Source organism: Elephas maximus, chromosome 20 (genome assembly GCF_024166365.1).
Source record: "Elephas maximus indicus isolate mEleMax1 chromosome 20, mEleMax1 primary haplotype, whole genome shotgun sequence".
NCBI classification, from domain to species: domain Eukaryota; kingdom Metazoa; phylum Chordata; class Mammalia; order Proboscidea; family Elephantidae; genus Elephas; species Elephas maximus.
In genome coordinates, this window is record NC_064838.1 from 5,316,380 (window position 1) to 5,341,606 (window position 25,227).

The 25,227-nt window shown below is 38.5% G+C and overlaps 1 protein-coding gene across 5 annotated transcripts in view; it reads right to left on the reverse strand.

The window, feature by feature from the left end:
- The window catches only part of RBM33 (RNA binding motif protein 33), a 205,707-nt gene that overhangs the window by 159,065 nt on the left and 21,415 nt on the right, over window positions 1–25,227 (reverse strand). For all 5 annotated transcript variants that reach the window (XR_007514470.1, XM_049863167.1, XM_049863166.1 and 2 more), the window contains exons 2-3: window positions 13,325–13,403; window positions 3,999–4,047 (exon numbers count right to left, since the gene is read on the reverse strand). Coding sequence is in view for 4 of the 5 variants with exons in the window: in XM_049863167.1 (XP_049719124.1) it covers window positions 3,999–4,047; window positions 13,325–13,403 (128 nt within the window). In the remaining variant the exon portion in view is untranslated. The remainder of the gene's footprint in view (window positions 1–3,998; window positions 4,048–13,324; window positions 13,404–25,227) is intronic.

The following is a 25,227-nucleotide window of genomic DNA, read 5'->3' on the forward strand; positions in this document are numbered from 1 at the left end:
CAACACCTGCCCAAAAGCAATGCCATGAAGGCAGAAAGGGACAGGAAAACTGGACAACAGACACAGACAACCTGTGGTGTAAAGGGAAAGGAGGAGAGTGCTCACACATAGCAGGGAATGAAACCAATGTCACAAAACAATTTGTGTATAATTTTTTGAATGAGAGGAAAAAAAAGGAGGTGTCTTAAAAAAAAAAGAAAGAAAAAAGATAAACTAGGTATCTTTCCAAAACAAACATTATTTTTCCATCTCTATTGAGAGAGTCCTGACCAAAACTTCTGCAAGACTAGGACACATATATACAAAAGGGAATTATTACTTCTAACAATTATAGTACAACTCCTTGAAAAGAAACAGAAGGTAAAATATGCTATCTCAAGCTTGTCTAGAACTATAAATTCAACTTAATGTAAAAATATTTTACTACACTTAAATATTTTAACATCTAACCAGAATTTTTCATTAAAGCATTGTTATGAATTATGTCCCCTAAAAATGTGTACCAACTTGGCTAGGGCATGATTCCCAGTGTGGTTTGTCCACCATTTTGTCATCTGATGTGACTATCCTATGTGTTGCAAATCCTAACCTCTATGATGTTAATAGGGCAGGATTAGAGGCAGTTATGTTAAAAACGCAGGACTCAATTTACAGGATTGTAGAGTCAAGCAGAGAGGAGAGGAACCTCCTAAAACTAAGAAAGAAGTGCCAGTGTCCCTGCACTGAGATGCTCCTAGACCAGGGGACGATTGATGACAACAACCTTCCCCCAGCACTGACGGAGAAAGAAAAAGCCTTCCCCTGGAGTTGGTGCTCTAAATTTGGACTTCTAGCATCCTATACCATGAGAGGATAATCTTGTTCATTCAAGCCATCTACTTGTGGCATTTCTGTTACAGCAGCACTAGATAATCAAAATAAGCACTTTAAATACACACAAAGGAAAAGCTGATAGTGTCTCAAGAGATATGCAGAATGATCTGCGGAATGACAAAGAAGCTCCTGTTCACAATGTGATCCTGCACCCTCCCTCGAGGCACCGATCAGATGGGTGAGATGGTCCTGTGCTGCATACCATATATGAGGCACCCAGAGATAGCACAAACGACAGCGGCGGAGGCGGAGGGGGGGTGGACACACGTTAGGAGTACTCTCACTAGTCTCTCACTTTCGACCACTTTTATGAATCCCAGTTTATTTCTAACAAAACAAGGGAATTCTGTGGGCAGTGGTGATTCAGTGGTAGAATGGTCTCCTCCATGCAAGAGACCTAGGTTCAGTTCTGGGCCAACATGTTTCCAGTGCAGCCACCACCTATCTGTCAGTGGGGGCTTGTGTGTTGTTATGATGCTGACAGGTGACAGGAGAGCTTCCAGAGTAAAACAGACTAAGAAGAGAGTCCTAGCCATCCATTCAGAAAATCAGCCAGTGAAAACCCTATGAACTACGATTCAATTCCGTTGTGCACAGAGTTGCCATGAGCCAGGGGCCGACTTGATGGCAGCTAACAACAACAAACCAGTTCTTAGATCTATAGATGATTACAGAGCCATCTAACGGAGGGAAAGCTAGGGAAGCTGTAGGCCTATGATACAATAAAAAGTAGACCACAGAAAGGAAAGGTGCTTTAAAAAGAATCCCACAAAGAAATTCACGTATTAGAGAAAATGCTAACAACACATATTAAGTCACAAGAAAATGGCAGAGCAAGTACTTCTAGCTCGAGATCTTCATCAATTCTCTTATAAACTAGAGTAAAAGGACAATCTAATCAGATTTAATTTAAAAAAAAATCAGACAAAAGACTTGAACTTATCATGACTCTTTGAAATATGGCTTTATATCACTAATGTTACTGATAAAACTTGACCTAAAGTATGAGCTTGAGTATAAAAATCATCAGGAGTACAAAGCCATCACAATTTTAAGACTTTTAAAAAATAAAGCATGAAGAACTACCTTGATATTTAATGAGAATTAGTGTTCTTAAACTGTTAATAAAAATGCAATATTCCCCTTTATCTCTATTATTTCTACTTTTAATATGTTTTCTAATGTTCAAAACATACTGGTAGAGTGGTGGTGTGCGTATATGTATGACATACGAACAGACAGATTAGAGATAAATGTTCAAAGGTTTCACCTGATCAAAAAGGGTTTAGAAAAATTTACCTCAGGTTTTACACTTTTGGATGTTTGCTACATTTGAGAATGTTTATCTTTAAGCATATCTCTGACTTTGCCCCACGAGTGAATTTTAGATGCAGTATGCAAAAATACTAACCTTCTAATGTAAAGTTCCTTTAGGACAAGGGGTAGTTTTATGTCACTGCTGTCACAAGCCCAATACAACTTTAGGGCCTAGGAAAGAGCCCAAACCAAACTTGTTGCTGTCGAGTTGATTCCGACTCACAGTTACCCAAAAGGACAGAGCAGGACTGCCCCGTAGTGTTTCCAAGGAATTGCTGGTGGATTTGAACTGCTGACCTTTTGGTTAGCAGCTGTAGCTCTTAACCGGTGTGCCATTCCATAAAAGGATTTATTACGTGAGTTATAAGTTATCAGAGGATTTACTAATAAATAGTGAGCTCTTTGGGCACTTAAAAAGTCAAGAAATTAACTTGACCTATAAACTTTCACCTAAGGCACAATCAAAAAAAAAAAAAAAAAAAAAACTGACCTGGCGGAAGATCAGTAAACTTGAAGAAAGCTCGATAGAGATTATTCAATCTTGGGAGCACAAAGAAAAAAATGAGAGAAACCAACGGCATACTGATATACACATAGTGGGAGTCCCACAAAGAGAGAAGAAAAATGGGGCAGAAAATTTATTTGAAGATATAACAGCTGAAAACTTTAAGCTTTGATGAAAAAACTTTATTCTACAAATTCTAAAAGTGCAACAAATTCCATGTAGAACAAACTCAAAGTGATCCACACCTAGAAATATCATACTCAAACTGGTAAAAGTCTAAGACAAAGAGAAAATCATGAAAGTAGTGAGAAAAAAGTATATAAGAATTATTACGTACAAGGCATCTTCAATAAGATTAACAGCTGACTTATCGGAAACCAGGGAGTCCTGAAGACGATGGGGTGATACACTTTAAGCTTTGAAAGAAAAAGGCTGCCAACAAAGAATTCTATATCCTGTAAAGCTCCTCTTCAAAAATGAAGAAGAAATTAAGACATTTCCAGATAAACAAAAACTGAGAGAATTTGTTGCAAGCAGATCTGCTCCACAAGAAATAGTATAGGGAGTAGTTCAAGCTGAAATTAAAGGACACCAGGAGGTAACTCCAAAACCCTGGTGGAGTAGTGGTTAAGAGCTACAGATGCTAGCCAAAAGGTGGGCAGTTCAAATCCCCCAGGCTCCCTGGAAACCCTATGGGGCAATTCTACTCTGTCCTACAGGGTCGCTATGAGTGGGAATCAACTCAAGCGCAATGGGTCGTTTTGGGTTTTTTTGTTTGTTTTAGAAGGTAACTCAAATCAACACAAAAAAGTAAAGAAATCCAGTAAAAGTAAATACACAGGTAAACATAAGAGAGAGTTTAATGCATTTTTGTTTGTATCACTTTTCTTATTCTGTTTTAAAAGACAAGTACATAAAGCAATAATTTTAAAAGTGTTACTGCACTTATAATGTATAAATATATAATAGCATTAAAAAAGGGGAGGAATCAGAGCTACAGTGGGACAAAGCTGCTGTATAGCATTCAAATTAAGTTGTATTAATCAGAAATAGATTCTTTAGTTTTAAGATGTTAACTGAAATCCCCAGGAAAATTACTAAGGAAATAACCACAAAAATATAGTAAAATAAACAAAAAGGTAATTAAAACGTTACGTAAATGAAAAACAAAAGATAATTTAATTCACAAAATTTTGACCTACACCCAACTTTCTAATAACACATCCCATGCACAGGTGATGTATTCCCATATTTTAAGTAAAACTAAGTAACTGTCAGTTTCAGTACAACCTGTACTTCTCACCTTTTTGCCAGACAGCAAATCTTCTCCAAGTAAGTCATCTTCAAGTTCACTGGGAAGAAAGAAAGACATGCCAAAACATTATTCCTAGTACACAACTGCCTTGTCATACCGATATTTATACTGGAAAATCTGTAGGTCACTGAGAAATTTACCCAAGGCTTTATGTTTTAAGTACTTCCATATTAAGTTTGCTATACTTCCCTTTCCTTCATTATAATGAAAATATATTTTCAAGTATATAGGAAAATTGTTGCTTTAAGTAGGGGGAGGTTTTGCTACAGAAGTGCCTCACTAAACTTCTAATCTTAGTTTTATATCTCAATATGAGATATTAATCTCTTTGGATCTATTAAGTAACAAATAAATGAAGAAACTATAGTAAGTAATATCTAATATTTCTCCTAACTCTAAAAATCTATGATGGAATAAGAAAAAATGTTGAACATCATTACTAAAAATAAAAATCAAAACAAGAGACCATGTGATAGTCATCAAACTGGCAAAGACTGAGAAAAAATGCCAGTGATGATAAGGATGTAAAATTGAATCACAATAACTAAGAGAATTATCTTTGTGTAACATGGAAGTCATAGCAATCGTTTGCAATTTTTTTCCAGCACGTTTCTGTTTTGAAGCAGCTTTCTCACAATCGAAGTAGAAAGCCTTTGGAACACGAGGACCTTAAGAAAAAAGCTAAAAGGTCCAACATTTAAGTGTATTCCTTTAGCACACAAAATGGCTGCTTTAGTGTTTCAAAAACTCCAATAATTTCTACTATGTTAATTAAGCTGGCTGAGACAGCTGCAAACACAAATCAAGAAGACATTTTCCTATACACACATACACACACATTTATTTATTTTTTGAGTGATGAAAATGGCCACCAGGGATTATATTTTTTATTCTGGGAAAACTAATCCCTTAACAGCAAAAGTCTTCAAGGACCTACGTCTGGAAGGAGGAAACACAATTACACTGACTGATTCTGGGTACCAAAGCCGATGGAGACATAACTGCGCCAACAGTGGCAGCAGCATTTACTCTTTCCTATAAGGGCTTTAATTACAAAATTCTACAGGTTTTGAGAGATCCACACTAGCACTATTTTCCCCAAAATCCATGTTTATTTTTAGCTTACTCTACAGAATCCTAGGATCTTCAGGAATGCATACATGGATGCATACATGGGCTTGGAACAGAAATGCACATTTTCTATACCTTTTAAAACTAGAACCACATCATTTTGTTCATGTGCTGAAGACTGTTTTACAGTTACTTTAAGTTGCCCTCATTTCATCTATAAAGAAAATGAGGACAAGACAGACTAAGAAAACGAGGGCAAAAAACACTAAATAATTCGCCCAGCTCACACAGTACTGGCTGGTCCAGAACATCGATGTAACAGCCCTTGAAAAGGAGTATCTTTTACAGACCTGTATAATGAAGACAGTTAAGAGGAAGTAACGTACAGTTTCTTTCAATATTTTAGATCCATAAGTCATCTAATCATCATTCAGATACAATTTGTGCATCTTCAGATGTACAATCTTCCGGGGGAAGACCTCATATATTCACAATAAAATACACAATATCCCCATTTGAGAATTTGATACTAGATGACCAAGAAAAATATGACCACCCTCTGAAAACAAACACTCCTCTAGATCATTACAGGTAGTCCTCAACTTATGATGGGGTTCCACTCCAACAATTCCAACGTGCATCAGTTCTGATGTAAGTTGAATGCCTGTGGGGTTTTGTTTGTTTTTTTAGGATTTCACAGCCTGCTACACAGCAGTGTTTTTGTTTTTTTAAGATTTCACAGCCTGCTACATGACAGCGTTTATGTTTTTTTAAGATTTCATAGCCTGCTACACGGCAGTGTTTTTTTTTATTTAAAATTTCACAGCCTGCTACATGGCAGCATTTTTGTTTTAAGATTTCACAGTTTGCTACACAGCAGCATTTATGTTTTTTTAAGATTTCACAGCCTGCTACATGGCAGTGTTTTTGTTTTTTTAAGACTTCACAGCCTGCCACACGGTAGCGTTTATGAACAGAGAATCTTAACACTGAACATCCGCAAGTGAACATCAGAGGATGACAACACCAGCAAATCACACTGCAACGCTGTATGTAATATGTGTTATTATTAACGATAAAAGGTTCCAAAAAAATAAATACCATTTGCCCATGAGACACTAATTGAGAAAGATTCTTAAAACCATAATAAGAACAGGTATTGGTAATTATACAAGAAAAAAATTATTAAGTATTTGTGCCTTCTGCTGACAAGTATTAAGAAATCAATCTTTGATAACTCATTATTTTCTAAACAACAAAAAAATATATATATATTTAACAACAAATGAGTTTAAAATGAGAGGAGTATGACAGAAGATGGAGGATAGTACCTGCTTCCTTGGCTAACAAAGGCAAAGCAAGAGATAGCGTGAATAAATTCCCACCAAACAAATATTGGGACAATATGGCCATCAATAAGGATAACAACCACAAATGGAATAAACACATTCAATATTTAAATCTTGGAGTTCAAAATGATTCAAAAACAAAACTCACTTCTTGAGAACACTAAGAAACCAACTCATTATTTTGAAAACTGTTTATCCTGTTTTTCTTGTAAAATCTGTACCTCCGCAGAACCAAGTGGTTTACACAAGTATTATAACCCAGTGTGAGTAGAAGTATTATAGCTAATACAAAAAGAATGATACAATATCACCATTTTAATCATCCAATTGGCTGGTGCTGTCGTTTGTTGCTGTCAGGTCGATTTCAACTCAAGGCAACTCCACGTGTGCAGAGCAGAACTGCTCCGTAGGGTTTCCAAGGCTGGGACCTTTCAGAAGCAGATCTCCAGGCCTGCCTTCCGAGGCCCCTCTAGGTGGGTTCAAACTGCTCACCTTTCGACTAAGAGTCAAGTGTTTAACAATGTGCACCACCCAGGGACTCCAACTGGCTGACAGTGTCACAAAGAGAAGTTAACCAGACACTATGCATTTCCAGATGAAAACACCCACCACTACATGCAGTCAGCCCCTCATTCTCGTTGTTAGGTCGAGCCCCGTGACAGAGCAGAGCTGCCTCACAGGGCTTCCCAGGCTGGAGTCTTCCCAGGTGAGTCCACTTCAACTCACAGCGAGCCCGTGACAGAGCAGAGCTGCCTCACAGGACTTCCCAGGCTGGAGTCTTCCCAGGTGTGAGTCCACTTCAACTCACAGCGAGCCCGTGACAGAGCAGAGCTGCCTCACAGGGCTTCCCAGGCTGGAGTCTTCCCAGGTGTGAGTCCACTTCAACTCACAGCGAGCCCGTGACAGAGCAGAGCTGCCTTACAGGGCTTCCCAGGCTGGAGTCTTCCCAGGAGTAGATCCCCCGGTCTTTCTCCCACAGAGCCACCACCACCACCACCCACTGCCGTCAGGTCGATTCCAACTCATAGCGACCCTACAGGACAGGGTAAAACTGCACCATGGGGTTTCCAAGGAGCACCTGGTGGATTTGAACAGCCAACCTTTTGGTTAGCCGCCATAGCTCTTAACCACTACACCGCAAGGGTTTCCAAAGAGCCACTAGTGGGTTCAAGCCTCCAACCCTTCGGTCAGCAGCTGTCAACCCCTCCCCAAATTCAAAACCGTATCTGATCAATGTCCATATCAATTAATTTTGAGAAAATACAAGAGGTGGAAAAATGTGTTAAAAACATCTAAGGGGATGCAATCAATAAACACAGAAATTCTACAAGACAAACCACCTGTTTCTTCCACAAAACTGCAAGGAACTAAAAAAAGATGGGAGGAGGACCTATGGATTAAACAAGACTTAAAAGACATACAAACCAATCACAACACGCTGACCTTATTTGGATCCCAATTGAAACTATGAAAAAGTATGTATCCACACTCTGTGTATCTGTGTATGTTGTGTGTATACGTATGTAATACACAAATATATATGAGACAATCAGGGAAATGCGAAAACAGGCATTTATTAGTATGAAGGAATTATTTTCATATGTGATAATAACTACTGTGGATACAGTTGTAGGCCTTTTTTAGATACATACATTCTGAAATACTTCTCAGATAAAATTATGTCTGTGACGTGAGGGAGTTGAAGAGACTGAAGATAACCAGATTGGCTATGTACTGCTAACTGCTGAAGCGGAATGATAGTATACTGGGATTATTATACTATCACATTCCCTATACTATGCCGTCTATTCACATATTTGAAATTCGCAATAAAAAGTTAAAATCAACCTACTTAATAAATTCTAGGTACATTACATATCCATCAGTAAAAAAAATTTTTTTTTAATTTCACAGGAACACAGAATATCTTTGACCTCAGGGCAGAGAAAGTCTTCTTAAGGACAGAAACAGAAGCCACCTTACCAACATTACGCACCTCCTGAAGTGACGCGCTAGGGAAGGACTCAACATCACTTACATGATATTACTGACCAAAATGCATAACCTGAATCTGGTCACAAGGAACCATCGGCAAACTCAAACTGTGGACTGTTCTACAAAATAAAAGGCGAGTACTCTTCAAAAACGTCCAAGTCACGAAGCTGTAGAATTCTTCAAGATTAAGACATTGTTGGGAAAACTGAAAACCGTCTGAATAACCACTGCAGATTAAATGATAGAATTACATGCTTAATCTCCTGATTTTGAGTATTATATAGTGGTTATGTAAGTGAATGTCCGCATGATGCCTACAACCTATTTTCAGGTGGTTGGAGGGGGTGTAAATGTGCGTGTTTGTGTGTATGTGTGTGTATATATAAGAGAGAGAATGACAGCATGAATGACAAAAGAAACTAGTATGTATATATTACATACAATGATAGTATATAAATGTATAATATATATTTGTATATTTCTATACACAAAGAGAATGGTAACATAAACATGGCAAAATGCAACTAGTGAATCTGAAAGGACACAGAAGTCCTCTGTGTTTTTCTCACAAATTTTCTGTAAGTTTGAAAATTATTTCAATTTTTTTTTTTTTGATGCCTTCATACAAAAGAATAAACAAAAACCATACAGGAAAACGATAATTTGACTATACGCCTACTCCTCACTTATCAATCTATCTGGTTATCCGCCATTTCGCATTTATGGCAATAGTAAAAAAAAAAAAAACCACTATACAACTATTTTGCACACTAACGACCTGCCAACCCACATACCCTTGGCAGCCCAGGGCTCCACCAAGGCTCAGAGACTGAGGGGCAGCGGCACCACTCCCACTGTATTTAACCCATCTGGAGCCTCAAAGCTCCAGCTCATCCTGGCTGGCATCTCACCACGTGCCTCACCCTCTACCACGCAGGCCTGAGGCAGCGGGCTGCGCTCCCCTCTATGAAGACGCCCCGTGGCCACGGCCCGTCTTCTGCCATGCTTCCTGCACTGAGCATGCCCTACACTGAGTGCACCGCAGAGCCCATGCTGGGATGCTGAGCAGCTAAGGAGGCACAGCACACACGGCATGTCCAGCACAGGGTCTGATGCTGGCGAGCAAAGGGAGAGCCCGTGACCACTGCAGGTACAGAGGGGCCCTGGTCGCCCAGCTGGGAAGGCTGGGGCCAGGCAGAAGGAGAGGGCAGGAGAGTAAATCACATTTCATATAACCCCAATTTTCACATACTAATTTTAATCAGTCTTTGGAACCTAACTATGTCAATAAATTAGGAGTAGCTGTATTTTTCTTTTCCTTTATTGCTATAGTCCAGTCCAATCCCTGTCTGAAGAGTTGGCTTCAGGAATGGTTCCAGTCTTGAGCTAACAAAGGTTCCAGGGACCATGACCTCCGGGGTCCCTCTAGTCTCAGTCAGACCATTAAGTTTGGTCTTTTTACGAGAATTTGAGGTCTGCATTTCACTGCTCTCCTGCTCCCCAGGGGTTCTCTGTTGTGTTCCCTGTCAGGGCAGTCATCAGTTGTTGCCAGGCACCATCTAGTGCTTCTGTTCTCAGGCTGAGGTAAGCTCTGGTTTATGTGGCCCTTTCTGTCTCTTGGGCTCATAATTACCTTGTGTCCTTGGTGTTCTTCATTCTCCTTTGCTCCATGTGGGCTTCGACCAATTGATGCATCTTAGATGGCCTCTTGCTAGCGCTGAAGACCCTAGATGACACTCTCCAAAGTAGGATGCATAACATTGTTTTTTATATATATTTTGTTATGCCAATTGACCTAGGTGTCCCCTGAAACCGTGGTACCCAAACTCCCGTCCCTGCTACTCTAGCCTTCGATGCGTTCGGCTGTTGAAAGGAAACTTAGGAGTAGGTATATTTTTAAAAATTTATTTAAAGACTACTTTTAAACTAACATTTGCCACAGGCTGGGAGGATATCTGCAATCAGTGAAAAGTAAATTTCTCAAAATATAAAGAATCCCTAAAACAAATAAGGAAAAGACAAACAACCCAATACAACAATGTACAGAGACATGAGCAGACAATTCACAGATGAGAAAATCCAAACGCTCAGTAAACTACCACCCAAAGACCCACTTTATATTTTAACTCCCCATCAGTCTTGTAAAAAAAACTAGTTATCTTTACTTCCCAATAGGTTCATATCTTTCATAGGAATGACTGTTCTTTAGCACTAATTTTTTAATTGACTGCATAGGAGTCAGTCCTTGAAGAGGAATCAAATTCATGTAGGATATACGAATTACAAAGTTTCCAATGCAGATTATTTGGTAAAACTTCAGGGACATCATTATTGTCAAACAGGAATTGATAATTTTTTTACAGCAGTGTATCACTGTTGTTCTCTATTCAGGCCTATTTACATTTATCATTATCTGAGTATAATTCCCAAGATAACTTTTCAATTTTCCACACAATCAAGATGGTGAGAAAGGTATAAAGAAAAAGAATAGTTATCATTTGTGAACCCCACCATCCAGATTAAGCCCTTTGTGTACTTTTCTCAGCACAATTCCCTCTAACCTCTACTGGACTCCTCGCTAGAGGTAACCACTATCTTGAAATGACATCTATCATTACTGTGAACTTTTTTTTATACTTTCTCTCTGTGTGTGTATTCCTGAAAACAATTATTTTCATCTTCACTAGTAATCAGGGGAAAATCACATTGATTAAGGGTAGGGTTGCAGAGCCAATTACTATCATTGCTGTCACTAAGTTGTACATCTGTAAAAAGTTGAATTGGCAAAAGTTCTGTGATAGATATATTTACAACCACCAAAAAAAAAGAAAACAGTAGCTGCTTATATATGACCAAGCACCTCATGGGATTTGGTTCATTGGTTTGGAAGTTTAGGGTCATGGTTTCATGGGACATTCCAGTTAATTCGCCTAATAATGTGTTCAGTCTTTCTGTTCTATCTCCTAGTTCACTGCATGGTACCCTGGGGTCTTAAAAGCTTCCCAGCAGCCAACCAAGGTACAAACAGTTGGTCTCTACTCATCTGGAGCTACAGATGAAGGAGGAGAGTCAGGAAGATGGGAATATGGAATGTGTAGCTAACTGCCTCCATGAACAACTGCCTCCTCTACAATGAGACCAGAAGAACTGGATGGTGCTAGTACCATTATTGAACATTTTGAACAAAGATTCCATAGAAGAATTCTGACCAAAAAGGGGGAAATGCAGAACAGAGTTTCAAAATCTCACGGACCCTAGACTTTCTTGAGCTATGGAGAGTGGATAAACACCTGAAACTACTGCCCTGAGATAATCTTTAAACCTTAAACCAAAAATATCCCCTGAACCATGGTCTAAGGGAACATCTAGCTCAACTGGCATAACACAGCTGATAAAGAAAATGTTCTACATTCTACTTCGGGGAGCAGCATCTGGGGTCTTAAAAGCCTGTGTGCGGCCTCACCCCTTCAGGAGCAAGGGAGAATGAAGAAAACTAAACATACAACAGAAAGATTTGTCCAAAGGATTAACTGACCACAACTATCACAGCCTCCAACAGACTGAGTCCAGTACAACTAGATGGTGCCCCGCTACCACCACTGACTGCTCTGACAGGGATCACAATAGAGGATCCCAGACAGAAATGGAGAAAAATGTAGAACAAAATTCTAACTCACAAAAAAAAAAACAGACTTACTGGCCTCACAGAGAGTACGGCCCCCGGACACCATTTTAGCTGAGTATGAAGTCACTCCTGAGGTCCACCCTTCAGCCAAAGATTGAACAGGACCATAAAACAAAAGGACTAAAGGGGTACACCAGCCCTGGGGCAAGGACTAGACAGTAGAAAGGGACAGGAAAGCTGGTAATAGGGAACCCAAGGTAGAGAAGGGAGCGTGTTCACATGTCAGGTTGTTAACCAACGTCAAAACAATATATGTACTATTTAATGAGAAGTTAGTTTGTTCTGTAAACCTTTATCTAAAGTACGATTAAAAAAAAAAAACCCTGAAATCAACTTAAAACCAAAAAATAGTTTAGCTTATCTAGTAAAAAAGGTCTGCCTTAAGCCTTATGCTCCTCTAAGAATTATCTACATAGGATCAAATGGGACAACAGCAACTCAAAAAACTCAGAAGATTAGATAGGAACCTTAGGGGGCAGTGAGTTGATGTTAATGAGGGAGGAACAACTCAGAAACGGAGGGTGAAAATGGTTGCACAACTCAAAGAATGTAATCAATGTCACTAAATTGTACATGTAGAAACTGTTGAACTGGTGTGTTTTGTTTGTATATTCTCAACAGCAATCATAAAATAAAATTTAGAACAGAAAAAAAAAACTCATGTGACAACCAGAATGAAACTTGTAAGAATGTTAACACATTGTAAAAAATGTAATGTCACTGAATAATTTGTGTAGATATTGTTAAATGGGAACCTAATTGGCTGTGTAAACTCCTGCCGAAAACGAAGTATCATTTTAAAATATAATTACAGTGAGATAAAGATAAATTTTATAGGCATTAGAATGGCAAAAATATTAAAGTCTAGCCCAATGTTGGCTAGGATATAGAACTGTCAAACAACCATACAACTACTACAATCATACAATAGCAACAGGTGTTCACAAAGTCAATATCATCACTATATAAAAACACAGGATGAGATGAGGAAGGTCCTTGTTCTTCTTGTAGCCCTATGTATAATACAAGCCTGGGACTGGAGCCGATTAGATGGCCTACTGCCTGGATAGCACTCCCTTGCCCTTACTTCAGCCCTGTATATACAGGCCACGCAGGAAAGATCACCACTTTTAGTAAAGATCTCTACACAGCCAAATAAGAGGAGAAAAAAAAAAAGTGACACAGACAATCACGGCAGAAATTTTTTTACATACCTATCCCAGTCCTCATTTGCAGCTCTTCTTCTCCAGGACCGTTCCGCCCCAGGCTTATCAAACTGATCAAAGTCATCATCTGTAAAGAGTTCATTAAATCATTCTTACTAAATGAAACCAGATACACAGCTCAGAAATATTCAAATATGAAAACAACTAGATTCTTTCAAGGATTCTTGACATAACATTTCAAATAAAAAAGTTCCACCTACAACTATTATAAATGCTTTACCCAGACATGTAATAACCCTTGAGATTTTTAATAACTGACAATTTTAAAAGTACACAGCTACCCAGAGAATATCAACTTATTAAACACTACTAGGAATGAACAATTGCTAATAGGAACATAGAATTTTTTTTAAATCAATTTTAATAGTGTTTTCTTTATAAAATAATGATTTGGGGTATTTTTTTTTTAACTGCATAAAAGAAAAATAGCTAATTTTGTAAAGTTAGAAACACCTTTATAATACTTTTTATAACCTTCACATTTTTCTAAATTAATTATAGAACACAAAGCCTCTATGTAAGGGAAGGAGAGATAATACAGAGTGGCACTGTACAATATATGAAAGCCACATACATATACATATAACTTTATATTTTCTAGGAGCTACTTTAAAAAGGTAAAAAGAAACATGCAAAACTAATTTTAACAATATATTTTATTTAACCCAATATATCTCAAATATCATTTCAGCACGTAATCAATATTTTAAAAATGAGATATTTTACCATTTTTCATACTGTTAGAAATCAGTATGCATTTTATACACACAGCACGCCTCAACACGGACTAGCCACATTTCAAATGCTCAGCACCATCTGAAGATGAAATTACCCAGAAGTGCAAGTGGCTACCAAGCTGTACAGGACAGGTGGAGAGACTAAGAGCTGGGCCCTTTAAGACTCAGTTCTTTTTCTATAAATTGGATTGATTATCTACTGGAGGAATTTCTGGCATATTACATGTGGCAACAGATTCAAGGTAGAGGAACTGGCATGGGTGGTACCTGATACACAGTTATTTTTAAAAAATTAAGGAGCTGAAATTAAAGTTTTTCATCTTAGATACACATACAAGCAAAGAATACCTATCTTCAGAGGCATTCAACACAGGGGAACCAGATGATATAAACACCTATAAAGCCTCAAGAATTTGTCCAGCCTAGAGCTGAAGTTAACCAGTAAAGTTCTAACAAGGTAATAGAACATGTCTTATCATATAGTACCAGACAGAACGGGCTTTAAATAAATAAAATATATTAAAAAAAAAAAAGAAGTCTGGAGAGTTCCACTTCCAGCACAGCAGCCTGAAAAGCTCTGAGGATCCCAGTGAAAAAAATTTTTTTTTAATTTTTTTTTTAAACTTTTAAAGTACATGGCTACCCAAAGCATGGAGCAAATAGGAACACATTTATCAAGAAAACATACTAAAATTCAGTAAAACCAGCATGTCTCTGGTATTTGAACGAAGACCTACTCCCTCCTCCCCCTGTCCCAGGTCAATGGATGGAAACTTCCCTCCAGAACCCAAGAACACAGGGCTGTCTACCCCAACAGCTCTCGCTGGGAGGGCTATCTTATCAGGACAGGTAGAACCTCAACACTTACTTCTCACCCTGTCCCCACCGACCTATTGCTGAGGCTAAAGTTCTGGGTGAGTGGGACCAAAAAGTGGAAGCTTCCTTTTTCAGCCCGGCCCCAAGTCATGGTGCAACGACTCTACCTTGGGCGTAACAGCACTGAAAACACTGGGGCCCGGAATGCCCTGCCCGGATTGCCCTGCCCTGCCCTGCCCTGCCCTGCTCGTGCGTAAGGGTTCCACACCAAGAGGCAAAGTGAGGTGACCTGAGGCTGTTGCTTCCTCCTCACTATCTGCAAGTGCAGGTGTCACTAAGAGACAAGTACGCCACTGTCCCTGTCCCCAGCACCAGAGCTCTGGCTCAGAGGTTCTGCCCAGTGGAAAAGCTGGTCTTAGAACAAAGAGCTCCAGATCTCTCCCCAAAGAAACTGACTTCACTGGAAATACAGAGTGGAGAAGTTCAAGTCCATGGATGCTCTCAAAACAAGTGGAGGTTTGGTGAAGGGCAACTGGGAGGAGACTGATAGATTCTCCTCTCTTATCACATGGATGCTAAAATCCTCAAAAAAAAAATACTAGCAAACTGAATTCAGCAACACATTAAAAGAATTATACACCATGACTAAGTGGTACTTATGCCAGGAGTGCGAGGTTAATATAACCTATTTTAAAAAATCTAAAATTACTGGAATACAATGTTATCAACAGAACAAAAAAAAACAGAAACCATATGATAATCTCAGTAAACACAAAAAAATTTAAAACCTCTTCATGATAAAAACACTCAACAAATTAAAAATACGAGGCAACATTCACAGCCTGATAAAGGGCACCTACAATAACCCACAACTAACATGCTTAATGGTGACAGACTGAATGCTTTCCCCTTATGACGAAAATCAAGACAATAATGCCAGCTCTCATCGCTTCTATTCAACACTATACCGGAGGTTCTTGCCAGGAGAATTAGGGGGAAAAAAAAAAGTTACATAGATTGGAAAGGAAGAAGTTAAAATCTTCTCTATTTACAGAGGACATGATCTTGCATAAAGGTTGCTGTTGCTGTTAGGTGCCATCCAGTCTGTTCCGACTCATAGCTGCCCTGTGTACATCAGAACAAAACACTGCCCTGTCCTGTATAAAGGTAATCCTAAGGAAACCACTAAGACCTGTTAGAACTAATAAACAAGTTCAACAATTTTTTTTAAACAAAAACTGATTTTTATGCAAAGATAAATATATTTCATACACTACCAATGAATAATCTGAAACTCAAATATAAAAACAATTCCATTTATAATAGCATTGAAACAATAAAATGCTTACTACTTTATTAGGATAAATTCTAATTTATAGAACTGAAGTATAAAACTTACACTCTAAAAAGTTCAAGATATTGTTGAATTAAAGAAAATCCAAATAAATGAAAAAATATGCCATGTCTATGAATCAGAAAACTTAACATTGTTAAGACAGCAATACTGCCCAAAATGATCTGCAAATTCAATGCCTTCTGTATCAGACTCGACAGCACTGGGTTTTTTTGTTTTGTTTTGTTTTTTGTTTTTCTGTTATCAGAACCCCAGCTAACTTCTTTGAAGAAATGATGAGCTGACCCCAAAATTCATGTGAAACTGCAAGAGACCCCAAAGAACAAAAATGATCTTAGAAAAAACAAAGCTGCAGGAATCACATTTCCCAATTTCAAAACATGCTACAAAGCTACGGTAATCAAAATAGTGTGGTACCGGTATAAAAGGATACACATATAAATAAATGGAACAGAATTGAGGGCCCAGAAATAAGTGGATGTGATGGTTAATGTTGTGTGTCAGATTGGCTACACCATGATTCTCAGAATCATGTAATTATCCTTCATTTTTGTGATCTAATGTAATTATCCTCCATTTTGTGCTTTTCTATAAGTAATATAGTGTAATCACTTCTATGATGTGATCTGGTATCAGCCAATCAGTTATAAGGAAAATTCCAGGGGTGTCGCCCACACCCTATATATGGACATTCTGGCAAAGCTCTTGTTTCTGGCTCATCATCATTCTGACCTCCGGTTCTCAGGATGTGAGCTAGCAGCCTGTCATCTGACCTGCCAACTTTATGCCAGCTTCCACAGCCCTGTGAGCCAGCAGGCCGCTATCTGACCTGCCGATTCTGGGTTCTGCAGCCCTGTGAGCCAGCAGCCTGCAGCCTGGCCTGCCGATTCTGGGTTTATCAGCCTATGCAACCACATAAATCAGGAGAAGCCTCTCCAGCTGATGCCTAAGCCACAGACTTTGGGACTTGCCAGCCTCCACAACTGCGTGAGCCCTTTCCTTGTCATAAATCCCTCTCTCTACAGAGATGGAGAGAGAGATATGCTTCACTAGTTTTGCTTCGCTAAAGAACCTAGCCTAAGATAGTGGGAAAAGAATACAATTTTCAACAAATGGTGGTAAAACAACTAAATACCCACATGCAAAAAGAATGAAACTGGACCCCTACATCATACCAAAACCAAAAAAACCAACCACGTTGCTGTTGAATTGATTCTGACTCATACCGACTCTATAGGTCAGAGTAGAACCCCATAAAGTTTCCAAGGATTTGAACTGCTGACCTTTTGGTTAGCAGCCATAGCACTTAACCACTACACTACCAGGGGTTCCTACATCATACCATACATTAAAAAAAAAAAAAAAAAAAAACTCAAAATGGATCAAGGAACTAAGGTCAAAAAACTAAATGGACCCAAGAGCTAAAACTATAGAACTTTTAGAACAGGGATAAATCACGATGACTTCAGATTTGGCAATGGATTCAGATGTGACACCAAAAGCACAAGCAACACAAGAAAATACAGATAAACTGGACTTCATCAAAATCAGTAACTTCTGTGCTTCCAAGGACAATATAAAGACAGTGAAAAGACAACTACCAAAACAGGAGAAAATACCTTCAAGTCATACATCTAATAAGGAACTTTTATCTAGAATATATAAAGAACTCATATGACTCAAAATAAAAGACAAATCAATTTTAAAAATGGACAAAGAGGGCAGAAAGGGCCACATAAACCAAAGACTACATCAGCCTGAGACCAGAAGAACTAGTTGGTGCCCGGCCACAACCGATGACTGCCCTGACAGGGAGCACAACAGAGAACCCCTGAGGGAGCAGGAGAGCAGTGGGATGCAGACCCCAAATTCTCATAAAAAGACCAGACTTAATGGTCTGACTGAGACTAGAGGAATCCCGGCGGCCATGGTCCCCAGACCTTCTGTTGGCACAGGACAGGAACCATTCCCTAAGCCAATTCATCAGACAGGGACTGGACTGGACAATGGGATAGAAAATGATACTGGTGAAGAATGGGCTTCTTGGATCAAGTAGACACCTGAGACTATGTTGGCACCTTCTGCCTGGAGGGGAGATAAGAGGTTAGAGGGGGTTAGAAGCTGGTGGAATGGACACGAAGAGAGTGGAGGGAGGGGGCGGCCTGTCTCATTAGGGGGAGAGCAATTAGGAGTATACAGCAAGGTGTATATAAATTTTTGTATGAGAGACTGACTTGAATTGTAAACTTTCACTTAAAGCACAATAAAGATTTTTTAAAAAATAATGGACAAAGGGTCTGAAGAGACATTTTCCCCAAAAAATATAAAAAAGAGCAATAAGCACATGAAAAGATGCTCAACATATCATACAAAACCAGTTGCTGTCAAGTCAATTCCAACCCATGGCAAGCCCCTGTGTTTCAGAGCAGAACTGTGCTCCACAGGGTGTCCAATGGCTGCCATCTTTCAGCAGGTCTCAAGGCCCTTCTTCTGAGGTGCCTCTAGGCAGATTCGAACTGTCAACCTTTTGTTTAGTAGCTGAGCACTTAACCAATTACGCCACACAGGTGCTCCTGACATCATCAGTCATCGGGAAATGCAAAGCAAAAACATCATGAGGTATCACTTCATACCCACAAAGACGGCAATGATCAAAAACTTATTATAACAAGTGCTGGCAAGGATGCAGAGAAACTGGAACCCACACAGAATGCTGGGGAAATACTGCCACATTGGAAAAATACTCTCAGTTCCTCAAACGATTAAACCTAACAGTTACCATTATGATCCAGTGATACCATTCCTAGGTTTTTATACTCAGGATAAATTAAAATCTATCTTGTACATTAATGTTTACAGCAACATTATTCATAAAAGCCAAAATGTCTATTAACTGATGAATGCGTAAACACATTCGGCTACTGATACATGCTACAATACGAATGAACCTTGAAATCACAAAGACTACAATATTACAAAATTCCATTTATAAAATGGCGAGAACAGGCAAATTTATAGAGACAGAAAGTAGATTTGTGGTTTTGCAGAACTGAGAGATTAAAGATGGGGGTACTAAATTTCTTTTTGAGGTGATGTAAAGATTCTAAATTGACTGTAGTGATCATCACACATATCTATCTGTGAGCATACAAAAGCCCACTGAATTGTACACACTAAATGGGTGAACTGAATGGTATTGAATTATACAGCAATAAAGTTGTTTAAAAGAAAAAGAGTAACAATCGAGCTCATCAGGGCAGGAGGTACTATATAGACTGTAGATCTAAAGACAGCGTAGTTTGATAAATTCAAATCTCAGCTACGCCACTTTTATTAGCTGTGTCACTCTGTCTTCCTGAGTCTCATGTGTTTTTCTGTTAAATGAAGTTATTATGAAAAGTAGATACAAAATGGTATATTTTAAGTTAAAATTCCTGGCCTAATGTGTATGCACTTTAACACACCAAGTATAGCACTAAGTTCTACAGGCACAATAGTGAACAAGAGACCTAGTCCTATTCTCATACAGCTTATTAAAGTAGCTATATTAAACCAGGAAATATTATGATAGGCTCAAGAAATGACAGCTGTTTTTATTATAATGATGTTAAAGATGACAATATAGTAAAAATCTTTTCCAGATCATTTTAATTAAATTAACCTTATCCTCAAGAGAAGGCTCAAATTAATAGGCTCATTTAATTCTTGCTTAAACTACTATTACTAGACAACCGGTGCCCATTTTTCACAAAATACCTTATATACAGTCCGCACTGTACTTCTTGTTGTCAGTTGCCATCGAGTTGATTCCAACTCATGGCGACCACATGTACTACACAGTAGAACTGTTCCACAAGTAGATAAAAGAAAATTAAAAAAAAAAAATTAATGGACATGCACTTCTGGACAAGACAGAACAAGAGAGCCTGGAATTCCCCTCAGACTTGAAGTATATGTTGTTGTTGTTGTTGTTAGGTGCCCTTGAGTCGGTTCCAACTCATAGCAACCCTACGTACCACAGAACCAACAATCGTTGTTTTGCTTGAGCCCATTGTTACAGCCACTGTATCAATGCATCTCGTTGAGGGTCTTCCTCTTTTCCGCTGACCCTGTACTTTTACCAAGCATGATGTCCTTTTCCAGAGACGGATCCCTCCTGACATGTCCAAAGTCTGTAAGACGCAGTCACACCATCCTTGCTTCTAAGGAGCACTGTGGTTGTACTTCTTCCAAAATAGATTTGTTCGTTCTTTTGGCAGTCCGTGATATATTCAATATTCTTCACCAACACCACAATTCAAAGGCGTCAATTCTTCTTCGGTCTTCCTTACTCATTGTCCAACTTTCACATGCATACGATGCGACTGAAAACACTGTGGCTTGGTCAGGTACACCTTAGTCTTCAAGGTGACATCTTTGCTCTTCAACACTTTGAAGAGGTCCTTTGCAACAGATTTGCCCAATACAATGCATTTTGATTTCTTGACTGCTGCTTCCATGGCTGTTGATTGTAGACCCAAGTAAAATGAAATCCTTGACAACTTCAATCTTTTCTCTGTTTATCATGATGTGGCTTACTGGCACAGTTGTGAGGATTTCTGTTTTATGTTAAGGTGTAATCAACCCTGAAGTATATAATTGTTCATTTATATAATGGACATGGAACAACAGTTTTAAATGTTGGACATCATGTGACAAAGGACAGGGATCCATGGGATTACTCCAGCTTAAGGCCTTAAGACAGTTTACAGGCTGCAGTGGAAAGCAGGGGAACTCAGATGGAGCTGAGTTAGAGAAATGAAGCTAAGATCCCTGGAACCCCAAGCAGCTGGAGTCAACAGGAGAGATCACCAGAGAAGAGAGCTGTATATACAGAGAACCTTGGAGATATGCAAATGGTCCCCCTCATGTGAGAAAACTTCCTGATGCTGGGAAAAGAATCAACTGAAAGAGCTAGAGGGAACAGTACCCAGGACACATACAGGGCTAGGTGCACTGCCTACTCCCACCACATGAGTGGGGAAAACTCATAATTCAAAGGACACCAGATGAGGTAATCTGGCAAGTCTTGCCTCAGTGGAGAGTAACGAGGAGCACTGCTCTAGACTATTAACAAAATAAAGATTCAAATGGCTTCTAAATAATTTATCCCTGAAAAAACTCAAGAACATTTATAGGAATACAAAATATCTAGCACCCAACAAGGTCAACTTCACAATGTCAAAAAAAAGCAAGGCACGCAATGAGGCAGGAAAACGTGGCCTAAAGTAAGGGAAAAATTAGTCAAAACCATCCCAGAACTAACACATGGAAAATTGAGAGAGACATTAAAACAGTCATCATAGCTATACTCCATATATTCACAAATTAGAGACAAAGAAGATATTTTTAAAAGAAATCAATAAAACTTCTAGTAATGAAAACAACTCTGTCTGAGATGAGATATACACTATAAAGGATTAACAGAAAACTATACATTGCAGAAGAACAGTGAATTTGAAGACATATTAGTAGAACTCATCTCTGATAAAAATGAAAAAATGTCCTCCTAAAAGACAGCCACGTCTTAATCCCTGGGATCTTTGGATATTAATTTACATGGCAAAAATTTTTGCAAATGTGATTGAGAATCTTGAGCTGGGGAGATAATCCTGAATTGTCTGGGTGGACTCTAAATGCAATTACATGCATCCCTGCAAGAGGGAGGTGGAGGAAGATTTTACATACATATACGCACACACGCACAAGAAAACAACGTGAAGACGGAGACACGGTTTGGAATGATGCAGCTACCACAAGCTGGAAGAGGCAAGGAAAGAATTCTCCTACAGCCTCTAGGAGTGCCGCCTGGCCAATATCTTGACTTCAACCCAGTAATACATATTTTGGAGTTGCCTCCAGGACTGACAGAGAATACATTTCCACTGTTTTAAGCCACCAATTTTGTGGCAATTTGTTGCAGCAGCCTCAGGAAACTAATACACCACACAAAATGAAACAAAGAGAGAAATCAAAAAAAAAAAAAAGATCAGAGAGTTCTGGAACAACCTTAAGCAGTCTAATGTATGCATAATCTGGGTCCTAAAGAGAGGGAGACAAAAAAAATACATGGAGAAAGAATGGCGAAAACTTTTCCAACTTGATGAAAACTATAAGCTTACCAAGAAGCTCAACAAATCCCAAGCACAATAAACATGCAGAAAACTTTACCAAGGCATTTGATAAGCAAATTGCTCAAAATGAGAAATAAAGATGAAATCATAAAAGCAGCCAGAGAAAAAAGACATTTTACATATGGAGAAACAAACACAAGAATTTCACCTCATTTTTCACTGGAAAGAACACAAGCAAGACAACACTGGAGTATCAACCCAAAAAATTATACCCAGTAAAAATATCTTTCAAAATCAAAGGTGAAATAACAACTTTTTCAGACACAAAAAAAGCTGAAAGGATCAGCAACAGCAGATATGCACAACAAGAAATGTTCAAATGTTCAGGTAAATAATACCACACGGAAATCTGACTCTACACAAAGGAATGAAGAATACCAGAAAAGGTAACCACATAAATAGATGAAAAATAATTTAACCGTAAGCTGAAATCTCTTTAAAAGTAGACTTCATCAAAATTAAAAATTTCAGCTCTATGAGAGACACTGTTAGGAGAACGAAAAGACAAGGAATAGATGGGGAAAAACAGTTGTGAAGTCCATCATCTGAAAAAAGAACTTATACCCAAGATACGAGAATCTGTATCCAAGATATGGAGTCCCTAAGTGGTGCAGCCGGTTAACACATTCGGCTGCTACGTGCAGGGTTGGAGGTTTAAGTCCACCCAGAAGCTCCTCGGAAGACATGGTGATCTACTCTGGAAAAACCCACCACTGAAAACGCCCTGAAGCACAGTTCTACTCTGACGCATGTGGGGTCATCGTGAGGCGGAATCACCTCCACACTAACTGATTTCACCCAAAACACAACTATTAAAACTCAACAGTAAGAAAACAAACCAAAAAATGAGCAAAAGAACAGAAACCTCACCAAAGTAGCCCTCCAATATGTTCTATTTCAGATGTTGTTTCACTATTCTAGGTCCTTTGCATTTCTATATGAATTTTAAAGGCAGTTTGTCCATTTCTACAGAGAAGCTGCTGAGGTTTTGATTGGTACTGTGTTGGGTCTATAGATCAACTGGGGAGAGCTGTCATTTTAACAGTATCAAGTCTTTCAACTCATGAAATAGGTATATCACTCTATTTAGGTAGTTTCTCTAGGCAGTGTTTTGTAAGTCTTCATTGCAGAGGTATTTCACATCTTTTATCATGTTTATACCTAATTGTTTCATATTTTTGATGCTATTATAAATGGTATTTAATCTCCTACAAAACATGATACACTTTATTTTTAGGGTTTTAGGTCTATAAAAAAGTTGAACAGAAAGTACAGGGTTCCCATTTAACCTCTCTCCCCTTTGCCTCCATCCTCCTCCCAGTTTCTCCTATTACTAACATCTTGCATTAGTGTAGTACATTTGGTACAACTGATAAACCAATATTCTCACTTTATTACCTAAAGTGTATAATTTACATCACGGTTCACTCTTTGTGTTATACAGGTGTATGAGTCTCGAGAAATGCATCATATCATGTAACCACCATGCATTTTACATACAGCATCAGGCAGAATAGATTAACTGCCCTGTATTTAAAATGCTTCATCTTATCATGTCTTGCCTCTTCCCCTAAACCCCTGGCAACTACTGATCTTTTTAACTGTCTCTATAGTTTTGCCTTTTTCAGAATGTCATACAGTCAGAATCACACAATACGTATGTACACCTAACCCACTGCAGTCGAGTCGATTCTGACTCACAGCAAACCTATAGGACAGGGCAGAACTGCCCCACAGGGTTTCCAAGGAGCACCTCATGGATTCGAACTGCCAACCCCTTAGTTAGCAGCTATAGCACTTAACCACTATGCCACCAGGGTCTCCGTATGTACACCTAGACACATCAAATTGTTAAAAGTCAAAGCAACAAGTTTTAAAAGCACTGAGAGAGAAATTCATCACCTACCAAAAACAATCGGATTAACAGCTCATCAGAAAATACTGAGGCCAGAAGGTAGTGAGATGACCTGCTCCAAGGGACCAATTCATTATTTTAAAAACTGATAAATAAAGGTGAAGAATCAAGACTTTTTCCTGCCTTTCCTACACAAACCGTAATACTAAATAACCACATAATATGAAAGTCTATTTGTTGAACTGGGTTGTTTCTCTTAATCGAATACAATATGAAAGTTTCTCTTTGTAGAAGTATTACAGCCAAAAGATGAGAAAAGAAACATAAAATTAAAACATCACCATTTGCAAGCCCTGACAATGGACCTAGACAATGACGGCCAATAGCTATCCACATCATACCAACCACCACCGACTGCTAACTTTACTCTAAAAAAAGAAAACCAGATACGTGTGTCCTAACAGAAGACAATTCCACCTAAAAAATTTAACAGCCTTGGACCCACCAAAAAAAGAAAACCTGAAACTGATCAAGCCTCTAGATCCAAAAGCCAATTTACAGTAAATACAGAAGACAGAGGAACATGTTAACCACCACCAGAGGAATACAATCAGCAAAATCTATACTGTGGGAAACTCTACATACAGAACAAACAACCCAATTCAACAAACAGACTGCAAAGAAAAAAAGAAACAGATGGGGAAGAAAACTACAGACTCAAAGAAACATTAAAAACCTATCAATCACAATCTGGAGCATTATTTGGATTAAGTCAAATCAGTTGTATTTTCACATTTTTAGGCAGAAATCTAACGAAAACTTGAAGACTCACTATCTGATATCAAGAAATTGTTTTTAGGTATAGTATTATGGTTTTTTCAGTCCTTATCTTTTAGAGATACATACCGAAATTCTTACAGATAAAATTATATAGTATCTGAGGTTTTCTTATTTTC